The 15,163-nt window shown below is 50.2% G+C and overlaps 6 protein-coding genes across 6 annotated transcripts; 3 read left to right on the top strand and 3 right to left on the bottom strand.

Moving 5' to 3' along the window:
* Nucleotides 1-1,326: 1,326 nt before the first annotated feature.
* Nucleotides 1,327-1,933, bottom strand: CGCA056_v010168 (uncharacterized protein; the record flags this gene model as incomplete). The annotated part of the gene is made up of 2 exons (XM_037325415.1): nt 1,327-1,406; nt 1,804-1,933. 2 exons carry the CDS (start codon nt 1,931-1,933, stop codon nt 1,327-1,329), a joined length of 210 nt encoding a protein of 69 aa, XP_037176511.1.
* A 236-nt stretch (nt 1,934-2,169) lies between these two features.
* Nucleotides 2,170-3,399, bottom strand: dtxS2 (Cytochrome P450 monooxygenase dtxS2; the record flags this gene model as incomplete). The annotated part of the gene is made up of 1 exon (XM_037325414.1): nt 2,170-3,399. The coding sequence occupies one exon, from the start codon at nt 3,397-3,399 to the stop codon at nt 2,170-2,172; it is 1,230 nt and encodes a 409-aa protein (XP_037176509.1).
* Nucleotides 3,400-4,176: 777 nt separating this feature from the next.
* XYLO-0 (putative beta-xylosidase) lies at nt 4,177-7,290 on the bottom strand (the record flags this gene model as incomplete). Its single annotated transcript, XM_037325413.1, has 5 exons — nt 4,177-4,320; nt 4,379-4,608; nt 4,692-4,752; nt 5,778-6,904; nt 6,957-7,290. 5 exons carry the CDS (start codon nt 7,288-7,290, stop codon nt 4,177-4,179), a joined length of 1,896 nt encoding a protein of 631 aa, XP_037177251.1.
* A 988-nt stretch (nt 7,291-8,278) lies between these two features.
* CGCA056_v010165 (uncharacterized protein) lies at nt 8,279-9,448 on the top strand (the record flags this gene model as incomplete). The annotated part of the gene is made up of 2 exons (XM_037325412.1): nt 8,279-8,586; nt 8,638-9,448. The coding sequence occupies 2 exons, from the start codon at nt 8,279-8,281 to the stop codon at nt 9,446-9,448; spliced, it is 1,119 nt and encodes a 372-aa protein (XP_037176507.1).
* A 2,058-nt stretch (nt 9,449-11,506) lies between these two features.
* Nucleotides 11,507-12,880, top strand: CGCA056_v010164 (uncharacterized protein; the record flags this gene model as incomplete). Its single annotated transcript, XM_037325411.1, has 4 exons — nt 11,507-11,523; nt 11,587-11,839; nt 11,869-12,060; nt 12,119-12,880. The coding sequence occupies 4 exons, from the start codon at nt 11,507-11,509 to the stop codon at nt 12,878-12,880; spliced, it is 1,224 nt and encodes a 407-aa protein (XP_037176508.1).
* An 827-nt stretch (nt 12,881-13,707) lies between these two features.
* Nucleotides 13,708-14,754, top strand: CGCA056_v010163 (Sterol regulatory element-binding protein ECM22; the record flags this gene model as incomplete). Its single annotated transcript, XM_037325410.1, has 2 exons — nt 13,708-14,018; nt 14,064-14,754. The coding sequence occupies 2 exons, from the start codon at nt 13,708-13,710 to the stop codon at nt 14,752-14,754; spliced, it is 1,002 nt and encodes a 333-aa protein (XP_037176505.1).
* Nucleotides 14,755-15,163: the final 409 nt, after the last annotated feature.

The raw sequence follows: 15,163 nt of genomic DNA, 5'->3' as shown, positions 1-15,163 counted from the left end.
TTGGAGGGAGCCGACCAGTCGGCTGACCCCTTCCAGCCAGTAAAATCCACCAGCACACAAGGCTACAGGATTCAAGGTGTGTTAAGTCTTTACACCCACTCAGTCGTCCTTTGCACCATAGCCACCCCAGCTGCGGAAGAAAAACGTGCACATTATTGGTGTAACGCCGCGTTCTTCATCGAGCCACCTTGGATAGGCCTCCGAGTCGAAACCTCGGGGTCTTGATAAATCCACCTTGCCCCTCCGACTGGCTCCTCAACTACCAATCGCTTTATTCAAACATTGTTGTTTGTTAAGAAAACTCCAAATCCTTTCCTCGTCAAGAGTCTCCCGAATCGACACCACAGCCTAGAAATGGACCACTTCAGGCGTATTAATGGGTATACACGGGGCGGAGACACCAACGCGACTAGCAACAATACCCAAGAACAACGCCGCAACGTTTCATCGCAAGCCATGTCCGACAATGCAACAGTATACTACAGTGCATCTGAAGAAATTACGGACGATGAGTCCACTTCTGAATCTGACCTAGACGACGAAGACTTTCGTCTCTTAGGCGAAGGTTCAGCAAGCTTCATAGCCCCTTCCGCAGAGTCCTCCACTGGATCTCGGGTATGGGACACGACGGGCAACAACACCTCTTTAGAGACTCTTGCCACGACATGCACCGAAGCTTCCGAACCGCTCCAGCAAAAGTTTGTCTTGATTCCAGAGAGGCTTGACGTATTTCAATACCAAGTTCCCTCGTCTAGTCTACCAGCACTACCGACTGAGGAACCCCTATTTCCGTGTGTCAATCTAGGCCACAGGAAAGTTATACCGCTGCCGCCTTCACTACAGCCCGGAGAGCCCACCCAAGTACCTCAAAAACATGGGCCGCCAGCTACGCAACGCCGATCCACCGCAGATAAACGACGACGGCACAGTACATCCTCTCGAAGGGCTTCGAACATTGCCCGCAAGCGCTCGGCCATCAGTCTAGCTCACAGGGCTGCCGGCCCTGAAGTTATCAAAACGGCCTTGGCAAAGGCTTGTAAAAAGCCAAGTCCGAGCTCAACCTTCGTCGAAGCCCTTGTGACACTCGTAACTGAGCAAGGGCTGCAATCAACTTCGTTCTACAAGCAACCAATTTTGGACTGTGTCAAGCTTGCCACCAAGAAGCACAACAAGTGTCTCCGAATAATACTTGAGGCACTGGGGTTAGATAAGAAGCATATGCTCGACAAGATCCAGAGATCAAACGGCAACTTGCTTCGGCTTATCCTTACCAGGCCAGACCGGGAGCCTCTTACGATATACAAAGTCAAAGCAATGGAGATTCTTCTAAACGCAGGTGTTGACCCCAACGACACGGCGAATGGGACTCGAGGAGTACCATTGCATCAGGCAGTTGATCTGGGGGTCTCCGGAGCTGTTAGCCTCCTATTGAGTTGGGGCGCCGATCCGCACATTAGAAATAGCGCAGGACTGAATGCCCTCGACCTTGCCAAGCAGTGTGCTAGGAATATGAATGGGGCCGAAGGCGAATGTCAAAAGATGGATCGCGAGAAAATCTTGGCGCACCTGATGTCTATCACATCGTAGTTGGGGGCTGTCCCCGCGTGGGGACCAACGGGGCTTGCGGCACAAAGTAAAGGCTGTTTGTCAGATACTCAAGTAGAATGATTCACAAAACGAAGGTTTAGTAAGCGTAGAGTTGATATTCCATGTGAAAAGATCTCTAATGTCCCAAAGGCCGTATGATAAATCTATTGACCATCTCTTGCCTGCCTCTCACATGAAGTTATGTTTGAAACTGACGCTTCTTGATATGGACTACCAAGGTCGGCTTCTTCCAGATCGTCCACGACTTAAGCTCTGAGTACGGCGTTGTCCACTTCAGAGATGATTTGTCAAGGGTCATGTCGAACTCCCAAAGCAACCTAGCCATAATGACTCGCATCTCGTTATACGCCAGACGTTTGCCCACACAGTTGCGAGGACCGTAGGAAAATGGTTGGATTGCGTCTTGCTTGTCTGCGTGGAATGGAGAGGCAGGGTCTTGAGCGACCTCGGGAAGCCATCTTTCTGGAATGAAAGACTCCGGCTGAGCGAAGTTTGACTCGGATAGACCGGCAGATGAATGGTGCACGCCAACACAGGTCTATTCATCCATTGACGGTCTTGTTAAATTTGTCCATAAACGTAAACGCCTTCGAACGGATGACTTATATGGGGAGGAAGATAGTAGTCTTCCACATAGATTGTCTCTCCTGTATCAGGAACCATTTTTTCGTTCACTGACGGGACAGGAGGATACAACCGGAATGTCTCATTGAGCACAGCAAGCAAGTAGGGCAGGCGTGCGGTTGCGTTGGTGAAGTTGATCTCCGCGGCTGATTGGAATGCGCTCCGCACCTCCGTGACAGCTCTCTTGTAAGCTTCAGGGGTTGAAAGAAGGTAGAAGGTAGCAGCTGTCATGAGCGTTGCTGTAGTATCGCTACCAGCCACAAAAATGGTATTGGTATTGGTGATGATCTCCTCCATGGAGCTGATCAGTTTCTCGTCCTTCCCACGGAGTAAACCTTGCATAAAGTCTCTGCGGTCCAACTCCCCATCGATGTCGATTCTGCGCTGGACCGCAGACCGTGTGTAGGTAAACATGTCGCGGAAACCCTTCTCGGCATCTCTCGCGATAATCGGCATTACGATCCACCGCAAGGGGCCGAGGAGGCTGTTGAGTTCAAACAGCTTCTTCGCCCGTTCAATGAACAATAGAACATGCGTTACAACATAGTGGAGCTCGTTATTGTCAAGGCCGCCGAGTGACTCACCGAAGGTCAAGTCTCCAACGATGTCGAAGGATGCGATATGGAACCATCTGCCCATCTCCGTTGGCATGCGAGACTCCGCTACATCTGACAACCTCCATACAAACTTGTCTACATATTTGTAGATAAGTGGTTCTTGCTCGGCTAATGCTTTGGGTGAAAAGGCGTGCGAAACTCCGCGGCGGATGCGGGCGTGGTTGGCGTCGTCGGCAAACAGAATGTTAGATTGGGGCTCGAGTTGTTCCGAGCTGTTGTACTTGGGAAATTGTCCGTGTTTGTGGCCATAGATGGTTTTCCAGGCTTCACTGGTTGTAAAGGTGATATGGTCTGGGCTCCAGCGAGCCGCGTTGCCATACTTGCGATGGAGTTGTCGAAGGTCTTGGTCAATTGTCCCGAGCAGAATCTTGATCTTTGGAATGATAGGTATGATAACCCAAAGCTTGGGCCCAGGCACCCGATGTAGAGGCGAGAAGTAGGCCTGATATATGCCGCGGCCGAGATGGAAAAGCAGCCATAAACAAGCGGCAGATATGAGGATTTGGGGGGTGGACTCGATGCCCAGCGGAAGATAAGACGCCAATGTCATGTCTAAGATAAAGAAAAGGTATGATTTATCCCCTGAAATTGAGATGGCTTATCCATTATAACTATAACATGAGATGTTTTGGTCGCGTCGCTTTATATCTGTAGATATCTTGGACGCAACTGAAATACGGACTTTGAAGCGTGCGCGCTTGACCCACCCCAGGGACGTTGTCAACGTCAACAGGCCACAAATTTCTAAAAGCGGAAATCGAAATACCGAGACTCGTGGCATTTATAAAGTTTTGTTCCCGCTTTCCGGGATATGTTCATGGGCGTACGGCTCAATGTAAGGAGAGACGGCGGTGTCCGCCCTAGGGCGCCGGAACGGTCCGTGACACTTTCTCGGAGTTCCTCGGACTTGATGTAACAGCAAGCGGACGGCGGGTCTATCAGCCGTCCGCCCGCAGGTCATCGAATCGGAGTTAGAACATATCATCCCCCGTAATCCCGATTTGAATAAGCGGTCGGAAAATTGAGACTTGGGAGCGACGTCGATCTATCTTACTGATCCTTACCGCCTTGGCGTCACATTCATCTGGCTGCAAGACAGGTAGATGAACGGTGCGGGATCTTACAGTGCAGTTTTCTCTCGGCTGCACACTATCCAAGAGGATAGTTGTGGCTAAACGTCTCCCCCTGCATTGTATGTGGTAGGCCTGAACGGCGCCTCAATCCAGCATAGTTCAGCATGACCGACGAAGGGCATTGGGAGAAAGGCATTCCATTAATCGACGGAAGAAAGCTGCACAGACTATGCCGCAATTTAAAAAGACTCTTATCATGCTGACCCCCATAGCTTTTGTAAAGCACCGTCTTTGCCGTACACTGGATCAAACTCAGGTAGCGGAATCTGGCTGATCCCCTGTCGGGTTTCCTCATCAACTGGAGTGTTTCCTATCGAGCTTCGCCAGTGTTGGGCTCCCTTCAATCCAGTTAGCCAAATTCGGGCAATTGACGTATAGGATCGGATATCATATTACCGAAACAAAAAGCGAGATGTAACGGAAGTTCCCATCATGATCCAGAGATGAGTGGCCTGTTCCTGCAGGCTGTATCACGACATCACCAGCAGACACCCGAAGGCGTAAACCTCTAGTTGACCTGACGTCAACCCCATTGCTAACAGCAGCCTCAGGGGCGGCTTCGACATCTGCTTCGCTGTCGCCCATGGCAAGCCCCAACAGAAATGTTGATGTGCCACTCAGAATTGCTGGCGAATTGTCGTTAGCACTTGTAGTCAATGGCACATTTGAGCGCCAGTAATTGACTGGACCAACGGTAAATGCTACTCACCATAGCACTCGTGGACGTTGGGATGAAAATGTCTTTTCGCCACAGGACCCCAAACCGGGCCCTAGAGAGTGCAGTGTGTTAGTCCCTAACCCACCATTCCTTGGACTCGGAAGACCTTACAAATCGTTCCCATCCTCCATGCTTGGTCAAAAATTCCGAAGCAATTTGTTCGGTGACATCAGGCGGTAGAACATTTCGGTAAACTAGGTAGGGCAGTTCATTATTTGGACAGAACTTCGTCTGTGCCAGAACGTAACACTCTGGACTCTGAACAGCCATGCCTGCGGGCGTATTGAGGGTTTGCAATGCTTGATGAGTGGCGATTTGCTGAAATTCGTCGTCAACTGAATCTCAGCGAAAAAGGTTTGTGCTGACGATCAAATAGTTCGAGGGACAAAGATCCAGACCTAAAAGAGGTACAGACAGCATATCTAATAGAAGTCTAGTGAACTGTTTCTGAAGCACATTCTTATATTCTGTGGGTCGCGTGAGCATCAGGGCGTGTCGGTCGCCAAGCAATGACGTTGAAGGTGGGTGAGAAATTTCCTATCTTGGACAGAACCCGAAGGCAGACAGCAATACGCACAGCTTGCTGATTCGAGCTCTGGTGTCTACATCTTGATTGTAACTTGATTCCTAATTATGATCTTTAAATCCTTCAATCGGTTTTGTGAAATGCGACGAGGAAATTGAGTGCTGAAAGTGCCAGACCATATTTATGGGAAGGGCAATACCAATGTGAGGAAGCCTTTCAACTGTGATTGTGTGGCTTCTGCCTTTGGCCAGTGATATACTTTCCCCGTCATTGGGTCATTGCGTAGTTTAATCTGGATGTTTTGACACGCACGTCAACTGTAGTAAAACAGTACGAATGGTGGTTACAAACTTCTCTTAATTTATCTTAGGGGGAAAGGAAGTATTGGCCTGTAACATAATCGAAGAAGTCAACAAAATAACTACCCCGCTGTAGAAGAGAAGATAGAGTAACTGAACAGTCAAGTGCCAAAGAAACCTAGTGTGCAGAGTCATGCGGCATGAAATGTTCCACCAGGAAAGAGGATTCCACCGTGTGTTACTCATGAATACCGAAAGACCTGACCGTGACAGCTCCACCCCGAGCGAGTATAGCATAGTTGAAAACTCCGTAGCGATACCCAAAAAGTGAAGAATGCCGTTATTGACTTGCTGGTGAGGTTCTCCCAATGACTGAAAGGTGACACCGTCGGTGCTGTACGAGAACCGGCCTTCTTCGTTGTAGAGTGAGTTGACACCAACTTCGAGGCGAAGCCACACCGACCCAGCGCTGATTTCAGCACTCTCAATCTCGTCTCCTTTGTTGATCGTATGCCATCCGTCATCAGGAACCATCATGATGTTGTTTACCATCTCAACCTTCGTTCTGTCACCATCTTTGACAACCCCGATCCACGCGGCTGCGTAGCGGAAGAGAACGAGGCCCGCCTTATCGCCGTCGGCCATCTGAGAATAGTCGAGTTCAATGGTGGCTGTTGAGACGGGTCCCAGGATACGATGTGTGATAGTGTTTCGAGCGCGGAAAACGTCATCTGTGACAGTGGCAGTGCGAAGCTCGAGCCCATTGTTGATGCTCCATGCCGTGTTGTCCGGGTTGTGATTCCATTCGTACTGGGGTCCTAAGGTGTCGAAGTTGTCATTGCCAGTGATGGGCTTGACTGGACGCTCAGGTAGGGGAAGTGGATAGGTGGTCGCCCATTGATTGTCAACGAACTCAACATGGGGCCAGCCCTCCTCGTCCCAGTAGATGGGAGCAAGGACTGGAATACGCCCGCCGGGATACGCTTCGAGGTGGGCAATGTAGTGCCAAGCACCGTCAGGCGTGCTCACAATGGCGCCTTGATGGGGGTTGCCGGCGCCAGGAACGGGATTTCCGTTGCTTTGAAGAACCCATCTCCACTCGTAGGGCCCAAACGGCCCAACTGTTGACTTGAGGACGATCTGGCTTGGGACGGGTTCGACGATCCATAGATACCAAGCTCCGTTCCTCTTGTAGAATCGAGCTCCTTCGATGTATCCCAGTTCCTCGGTTGATTTGGAGACACCATCGTCACTCAGTTGAGCCACGGAGATGTTCGTATGGCCGTGGGCCACATACATCTTGTCGTCATCATCGATAAGCATACCAGCATCGTAAAGGCACTGGTTAGTGGTCGAACTCTGAGTCCAAGGTCCTTCAACTGCAAGAGCTGTGTAGACGTATGTAATTGCCGTCACCCACAATACACCCACCCCAGTAGAAAGTGTCTGTGCTCTGTCGATAGTTGAAGAATGATGCAAAGATGCCTTGGTTGTAACGTGAGCCGGATTCCAGATTGAAGGCCTCAGTAGTTTGGAAGTCGAGGCTTGGAACGGAGTGAGAAAGATACTCCCAATTCACTAGATCGTATGACCGAAGAATGACTGCTCCGGGAGAGTACTGAAAGGTCGAGGCCGAGTAGTAATAAGCATCGCCAATCCGAATGAGGTCAATATCTGGGAGATCCTGCCAGATAATGGGATTGGTGTAATTTGTCTGAGCAAAGACCCAAGAGCAAAAGAGACCGAGAACCAAGTGCAGCCACATTGTGAGACTATGAAGAAAAATATTGCTTGTGCCGTTTGATACGGACCTCCATATTCAGGGGATCGACTTTATGATTTATAGGTGAATGGAAGTTTGGATTTGTGCTATTGTCTATTCAAAATACGCTCGTGATACCTGTAGCTGGAGGTCAATTTGACAATATCGGGCATGTTACGGAGACTGCTATGGTGGTAGTAGTTAACGTGAAGAAAAGGTCCGGTGGAGATGCCATCATTAACGCATAGTACGCGCGATCTCGCAGGCCCTATCCGGCGGAGAAGTTCTCGGCACACGCAGGCTTCATCAGAAACTCGTCGATCGGTATTGGAATGATCAAGAAGGTTGTAAGCCTATTCGCTGATCATTGTGGCGTCATCGCCGGGACCCGATCCGGTATTGCTCTTCCGGGGGCCGGTTACCCCGGACGGCTGATCGACATTGCTCCAGTGGGGGTGGGCGGCCGGCCGATGTCATTGAATGCAACAACCGCCACATTGGTATTGGTGCGTTTGACTACGGCCCGGGAGACTATCGAGAGTCCGCCGACCTTTTGAAAATCTGTCTTTCTCATGATGTCTTGGCCAGGTCATGACTATATTAGAATATTAATGCTGGACGCAACCGCAATATTTTCGAGATTAGCATTGCCATAACTGGTGGTCTGCCAAACGATCCGCTCACGTTTACCAGCATCTTCTTGGAAGTCATTGCCATGTCTAGACTTTTCTCTCTGGTGGTTACACTGGTGGGCCTCATCAACTGTGCAGCCGTTGAACGACGATAGCCACCAGATGCAGTTGCCACCGTTGACCTTGCCATCGACAGGGGCTCACCGCAGCATCTCGCAAGCGGTATTATCTATGGAATACCCGATGTCCCAAATCAAATTCCTGATCAGTTTTATACTGACATTGGCCTTCACTGGTTCCGCGCTGGTGGTGGTCAAACGACTGTGCCCAACCGTGGCTGGTCCTGAGGCGATGCCGAGATGGAAAAGAGATGGGAATCGACGCTCAGCAACTACAAAACTGTCCGCAAGTACAACGGAAAGTTTCAGCTTCTGCCTCATGACCTCTGGGGCACTGACTTTACCGACGAGTCTATGGAGTGGCCCGGTGACAACGGCGACTGGACCGACTTTGACCGCTTTCTGGACACTATTATTAGCAGGATCATTGACAACGATATGCTTCCGGGATTATATATCGACATCTGGAATGAGCCTGAATGGGGCTTCTGGAAGAGACCTCAGGCGCAGTGGCTTGACATGTTCGGTCGGACTACAAACAGATTTCGGTATGTTAGCACAGATCTTTCAATTCATTGGTTAATAGCTCACATGGGAAGGTCGGACGCCCGTCTTGGAGGAGTCCAAATGATTGGTCCCTCTCTTTCACTGCCACCCACAGAAGAGAACACATGGTGTTCTAACTTCCTATCTTATGTCGCTGCGAATGACTCCTCGCCAGACTTATACACATGGCACCATATTGAGGCACTTGATAACCCCGCCAATGACCTTCAGAACAGCTTGGTCACTTTCAGCAACATGCGATCTGCCGCCGGTGCTCCAGAGAAACCCATCAACATCAACGAGTACCTCAACCTTGCCGATGAACTCAACCCAGCGGCAACAGTATGGCATCTGTCCCGATTTGAAAGATACGATACATCGGGTCTGCGCTCTAATTGGCGTGGAGGTCCAGATGGTTCTCATCTCCGTGATTTCTTAGCCAGTCTCATATGGCGCGACAGCGAGAACCTCCCGTACCACTCAAACGGTGACTGGCAGGCACTGAAGTACTACAACCTTAATATGACCGGTTATCGAGCCGGTACAACTGGTTCTGAAGACCGAATATTCGATGTTTACGCCACGGTCGGGAATGACAAAGTACGTGCCCTTGCTGGGGTGCGGGTCAAGACGGGCACCTGGGCCCTGACTTTCAAGAACCTCAGTGCTGTGGGCCTGCCCCCGGCCGGGGAACTGAAGATCCAGACCTGGGGGTTCACCTACGAGATCCCCGAAGCCGAGTTGGATGGTCCTACGGACCGCGGCATTGCCACCCACTCTTACACGAACGACGAGATCACCATAGCGATTTACCAGACGGAGGAAGATTGGAAAACTGCGTGGGCATTCGAGTTTCTGGTCTAGCGTAAACTCACAGAGAGAATACACGTTGGGGTTTAGTGCAGGGAAATCATTCACATACTTTTTGATGCAGCAGCAATGTGGGAGTTTAAGTATGAGACGCAAGACAGCAAGTATTGTGTAGGTATGGCGGTGCTAGGCCAAAGTAATTGCGTTATATTACGTACCTTTCGCTCAAGCGGACCGCCATATATTATGCCTTACAGGCGCGAGTTCAGCGAGTCAGCGGTCGGGCAGAGAGCATCTCGTGGGCTTTAAGTCCCTACAATACCAGCTCAGGGGCTTTTACTTTACTCTCATGGATAATATAATAAGCCTGCGGCTAAAGGCAATACCCACTTGGCTCGTCTTGAATTTCCGAGAACAAATTCAAAACGGCCTCTTTGAAAAGCTTAGTCGGCTTATTTGAGGTGGACAGTTTCGTTGAGCAGAGCACTGCCGGCTTCAGCTAGATGCGATCAGTTATTTTTCTGTGTATTTCATGATCAGAACTTCTGTAAATGCGCGACGTCTGAACTATTATTATCCGTGATTCATTTTCAGGTGACATGACTGATTGGTCGCATCGCTGGTAGTGCCACAGATGTTAAGGGGATAACTGCCGCACTACACTGAAGCTCACTCCGTCAGTTATGTTGACTCTAGTGTGACTTCTGAAGCCAGCATTTGCGCGGCCGCAGGAGATAATCTAAGAGACTTGACCATGTCTTTCACGGAAATCTGACGGTAGTTTTGGAAGTCTTTTCCGTCTTCTTCTTTTACTTCTTTCTGGATGTAGAAAAATCGGGTGATTGAAGCTGCCGGGAACCTTGACTGTGGAGGGATGAGCCCTCTATTTCAGTGGGCTTAGCAAATATAAGCCGCAAACGCGCCGTAGTCCACACTATCGGTTAGTTTGTCTCGCTGATTTACTGGCTACGCAAGCATCGCTCAGATCCTCATACGCTGCTTGAGCTGACCCTTGTTTAACAAGAAAAGTCTTCTTTGCACCAGTGCCAACTGCATAAATAATTGACCATGCTGCTCTTCAGAATCTGCCCTTCGAATCTACTTTTTACTATTCAAGTCTCATTTTCATCTAAGCAAACTCCCTAAAAAGCAACTCAATATGCAGCTCCTTCCTGCCTTCGTCGTGGTGGCTTCGTTCGCATCGATGTTCGCACTGGCTACGCCCGCCCCTATCAACATCGATAAGTGCAATAACATCAAAGTAGCTACATGCTGCGCTGGCTATGCTAAGAGCGGAGACTGTTGCAAGAACCCCGGAGATTTCAATTGCTAAGTGAGCTTTTCATACTGATCCCCCACCTGACAAACCGCTAACAAAACAGGGCCCTGTAACCCCCCAGAACTCCGTCGATGACCACGCGCCTGCTACTTGAAGACCATCTGACATTGTCGCCAACTGTGTACGACGCAAAGAAATGAACATTTCTGGACATCATTTTTGGTAGCGATTTAGGTGGCGACGAGCTTCCTATAGTCAGGTCGGTCAATAGCAATGTTGCTTGGTATATTTAACTGTACGACGTCTTGTACATGTACTCAAAGCTGTGGCTTCAGCGATGCGCACTTGTCATTATCACTGAGGTTCATTATCAACATCAACCTCGTATCCACGCTGAACCGATTGGGACGAACCATGTCCTAACCGAAGTTTAGCGTCGGAGCACGGAAAACATGGCCATTGGGGACTTTAGCGGCCGTGCATACATGTACTCAACCCAAACTGCTGTTATGGGCCCATGTGAAAGAGCAATCACATCATTCGATGCCAGCTTACTTGAATATAGTATGACGAAGACTGTGATGAAACTTTCTCCAAGCAGTGTTCCTCGCGTGCATTCTGCTTTAGGCATCTAGATCTTCGCTTAGGACAGCAGCGCCAAACCGTGCACTCCGGTCCACGGAGCCGTCTTATCAGCGGGCTGCGGGGTCGCACTTTGGGGCGATCGCTTCTTTATCTACCCATATCCAGTAGTTTTCCGTAACTTCTGCTCTGGACAGGATCGCGAGTGCTTTTGACGCTTTGTAACCTGTTCAGAAAAGATTCACTGCGCGATGTCGAATCGTGTCTTGTAAGACCCCGGACTCCCGGCCCGTCAACCCACGGCTTCATACTGGCAACAGCCGCTTCACAGCGGCCTCAGCGGCATACAATCCACCTCGCTCCCCACAAACCGAGATGTCGTTATCATCGGGTCCGGCATCACTGCCTGTAGCGTCGCGCGCGAACTTCTCCAGTCTCCCAGAGATCTAACTTTGACTGTCCTCGAGGCTCGCGAGGTTTGTTCGGGCGCAACGGGTCGCAATGGTGGCCGAATCAACTGCGTTGCAGTCTTGGACTACGACAAGTATTACCAGAAGTTCGGCAAGGAAGCCGCGACGAAGATCGTCCGATTTGAGGTCACTCACTTTGATAGAATTCTGGCTGCAGCAAAGAGCTTGGCCTCGAGGACTTCGAAAAGTCTGAGGTCAGGGAAGTCGGAACTTGCGCGGCTATGTTCGAAGATGAGCAGTTGGCAGATCTCAGGCAGAAGCTGGCCAATTTTGAAGCAGCATTTCCGGATCTTCAAGGGCGATGGAGAATCGCAGATCAGAAGGAAGCCGTAGAGGTGAGGGTTCTGCTGTTATCATTTCAGATAAATAAAAAAACTGCTAAATCACCGCCAGACGTTCAAAATCCCCGAGGCAAAAGGAGCTCTCGTCGGCCGAGCAGGAGCTGCATGGCCTTATCGGCTTATCACGAGCATCTGGGCATCCCTCTTGACGAGCCATAGCAGCAGCCTGACCATCGAATCCAACACTCCGGCCATGAATATCCGAAGAGACGAAGTGAATACGGATTACCCGTACGCCATCAGCACCCCTCGGGGCATAGTCCGCGCGCAGCACATCTTTCTCTGTACCGAAGGCCACGCCAGCCACTTAATACCTGGTCTTCGTGGTATCATTGTTCCGCGTAGGGGGGAGATGACGGTCCAGACTCCTGGCAGCCAATTTCATCAGAGAGATGGAGCCTATTCTTGGAGCTTTTATTTTCCCCATGGTTTCGATTACCTCACCCAAAATGCCCGGTCTGGAGAGTTATTCGTGGGCGGCGGCGATGTCGGAGGGGAAGAGGCCTTGATGCAACCTCTTGGTATAGGCTCGGACGCAGAGGAGATCATCACCGCGAAGGCCCATCTTGCAGGCGTTCTTGGTGTTGTGTTTGGTCAGGAGAATACGGGGGATCCGCCAAAGATGCGTGCTTCATGGACCGGTATAATGGCTAATACGCTGGACGGCGTACCGCTAGTAGGAATGCTTCCTCAGGCGGCTCTGGACCGTACTGCGGGCGATAGAAACTCCGCAGAGTGGATTTGTGCTGGTTACGGAGGATATGGCATGGTCAACGCATGGCTATGTGGACGAGCCGTGGTGAAGATGTTCTGAGGCGAGGATGTGCGGGATTGGTTTCCCGGTGAATATGTCATGAGTTCAGAGAGGATGGATAGATTGCAAGAGAAGCTGGAGAAGGTGAAGGGTTCCCAAATGCATCTCAAGGCATTGCTCTGAAAGTTACAAGCATCGTTAGGATCATAGGTCATATTACTGGTCTAGTCTCGGAATCTCAGTCGAGGATTGCGAAGCATCGTTGGTGGCGGTCAGGTGTGCTCGCATAGTTTGTTAAGGACCAGGGTCAAGTGGAAGCAGACCATCGCAGAAGCCGAGTGGAAATCGTAAAGAACGCCCCAAGAACTGCAACGGGCATTCAAAAGTTACATAATTTATGTCGTTCTAATACAGCAATTGAACCTTTTTTTGGGTGTACAGCCATAGTATTAGTCCAATATTGACAAGTCATAAGCCGGGAGGAGGATGGTCTCAATCTTGCCGTTTTTGGTCATTTGCCGAGGTGCGTCATCTGCAGGATGCTAGGTCAGGATACCATGCCGTCGAATCCACTCCCATGCGACTGTCATCTTGGTGTTTATCAGATATGGACATCCAGTTGCGTCTTCGATTGGTCCGCTACAATGATGTCGATGCGATCTTGACGTTGTATGGCGTCTTGAAGATGGGAAAACCCCGCCATTTTGAGTGTCATCATATCAAGCAGGTCACACGGTCTTTGTCGCGGGCAAAGGAGATAATCTGCAAGCCCCTTTTATCCCACTGAAATACCAGCGCAGCTAACAGTCACATTTCGCTTGGTTTTGGTCTCGCTTGTAATCGTCCACAGATGGTTCTCGCCTGAATCATCTCACACATCGACTGAGATGAGCGCCAACTACTCTCCCATAAGATTTAGCCAAATTTCGCATCCGAAGATTCGCCTAGATTTCCCTCTTGACCGCCAGGATGAGAAACCACCTCGTTCCTCTACAGGGGTTGTGAAGGCCTGCAATGGGAAAGGGCAACCGAAAAGTCGATTCGGGTGCCAGGAATGCAAACGACGACATGTCAAATGCGACGAGACCTATCCTGTCTGCCGGCGATGTCAAAACCGAGGCGCGGTGTGTGTGATGCCGACCAGGAAGAAGACATGGACTATGGAGCTCCCTTGGCTCGTCACACCAAGCAGTTCAAGGGCAGACGAAATGACTGCGAGCCATTGCAGATCAATAATCTACAGTAACAATCACTCCAGGCAACTTCAATATTGGTTCAAACAGGCTTGCCACATCATGGTGTGGGACCCGGAGATGAATCCCATGGGTCTTCCAATCTTGAAATATCTCAATGAGACGCCATCTCTTCTGCACGCCATCCAAAGCCTGAGCGCGGCTCACGAGAACTACTACTGGCCCCAGAGTATGGAAGAGAGTCTCCTGGAACGACAAACCGCGCTTAGTCTCTTCCAACAAGAACTTCATAGCTCTCAAAGACCTCCAATTTCCGCCTTCCTGACCGTCTACACACTCGGCATTTCTTCCCCGTGGATCGAGAACTGCATGGGAAAGGAACATTTAGCAGGCGGTCGTGCCATGAGTGAGATAATGCTAGCTTCAGATGGCTTGAAAGACGAACTATCCCAGTTCGTGTTTGGCGCTTTCATTTACTGGGACATGGCATATTCGTTCCTCTTGGACCCTCAGGAACAGCAACCTTTGAATACACCGGATATTCAACGGAATCCAATCGCTCGGAGACACATACCATTGCATTGCCGGGTATGCGATCGAGATGTTCTACCTGATCGGGACCTTGGGTCGTTATTGTCGAGGCGTTATCGACGGTCAAGATCGAGATCTCGTTTTAGAGGCCACCTTGGAAGAGCAAATGATCAGTTGGTCTCCAAGGCAGGACAGCCCGATGCTATATAGTATGGCGGATGCTTTTAGAAAACACGCGCTCATAATGCTTTACCGCATTTGCCACCGTCGAGTCATCAGCGCTTGCAACCACATGGACCAGGAGGCGGATTGCACTGACGAAACTGAGCACACCATTTCGCGTCATGCCTTCGACATCGTGCACAGTCTGGGACAAATGCCGTCACTAATCCTTATCTGAACCTTCAGTCCATCCCGCTGATGACAGCAGGGTCGGAATTAGGCATGGAGAAGGTGGAGTTACGAAACGAAGTAAAACAACGTTTCAAGGCTATCTACTCGTTAAGTCGCATACCAGCTAACTTGAGGGACATCGAGTTACTGGGGGAGCTGTGGACACTTCGCGCCGTCGGGATAAAAATGTCATGGCTGGCACTTCTCTTGCAAAAGAATTGTCTCC

The sequence above is a fragment of the Colletotrichum aenigma genome (assembly GCF_013390185.1).
Source record: "Colletotrichum aenigma strain Cg56 chromosome Unknown KSG_Cg56_contig06, whole genome shotgun sequence".
Taxonomy (NCBI): domain Eukaryota; kingdom Fungi; phylum Ascomycota; class Sordariomycetes; order Glomerellales; family Glomerellaceae; genus Colletotrichum; species Colletotrichum aenigma.
This window is presented reverse-complemented; position numbering and strand designations above follow the sequence as displayed.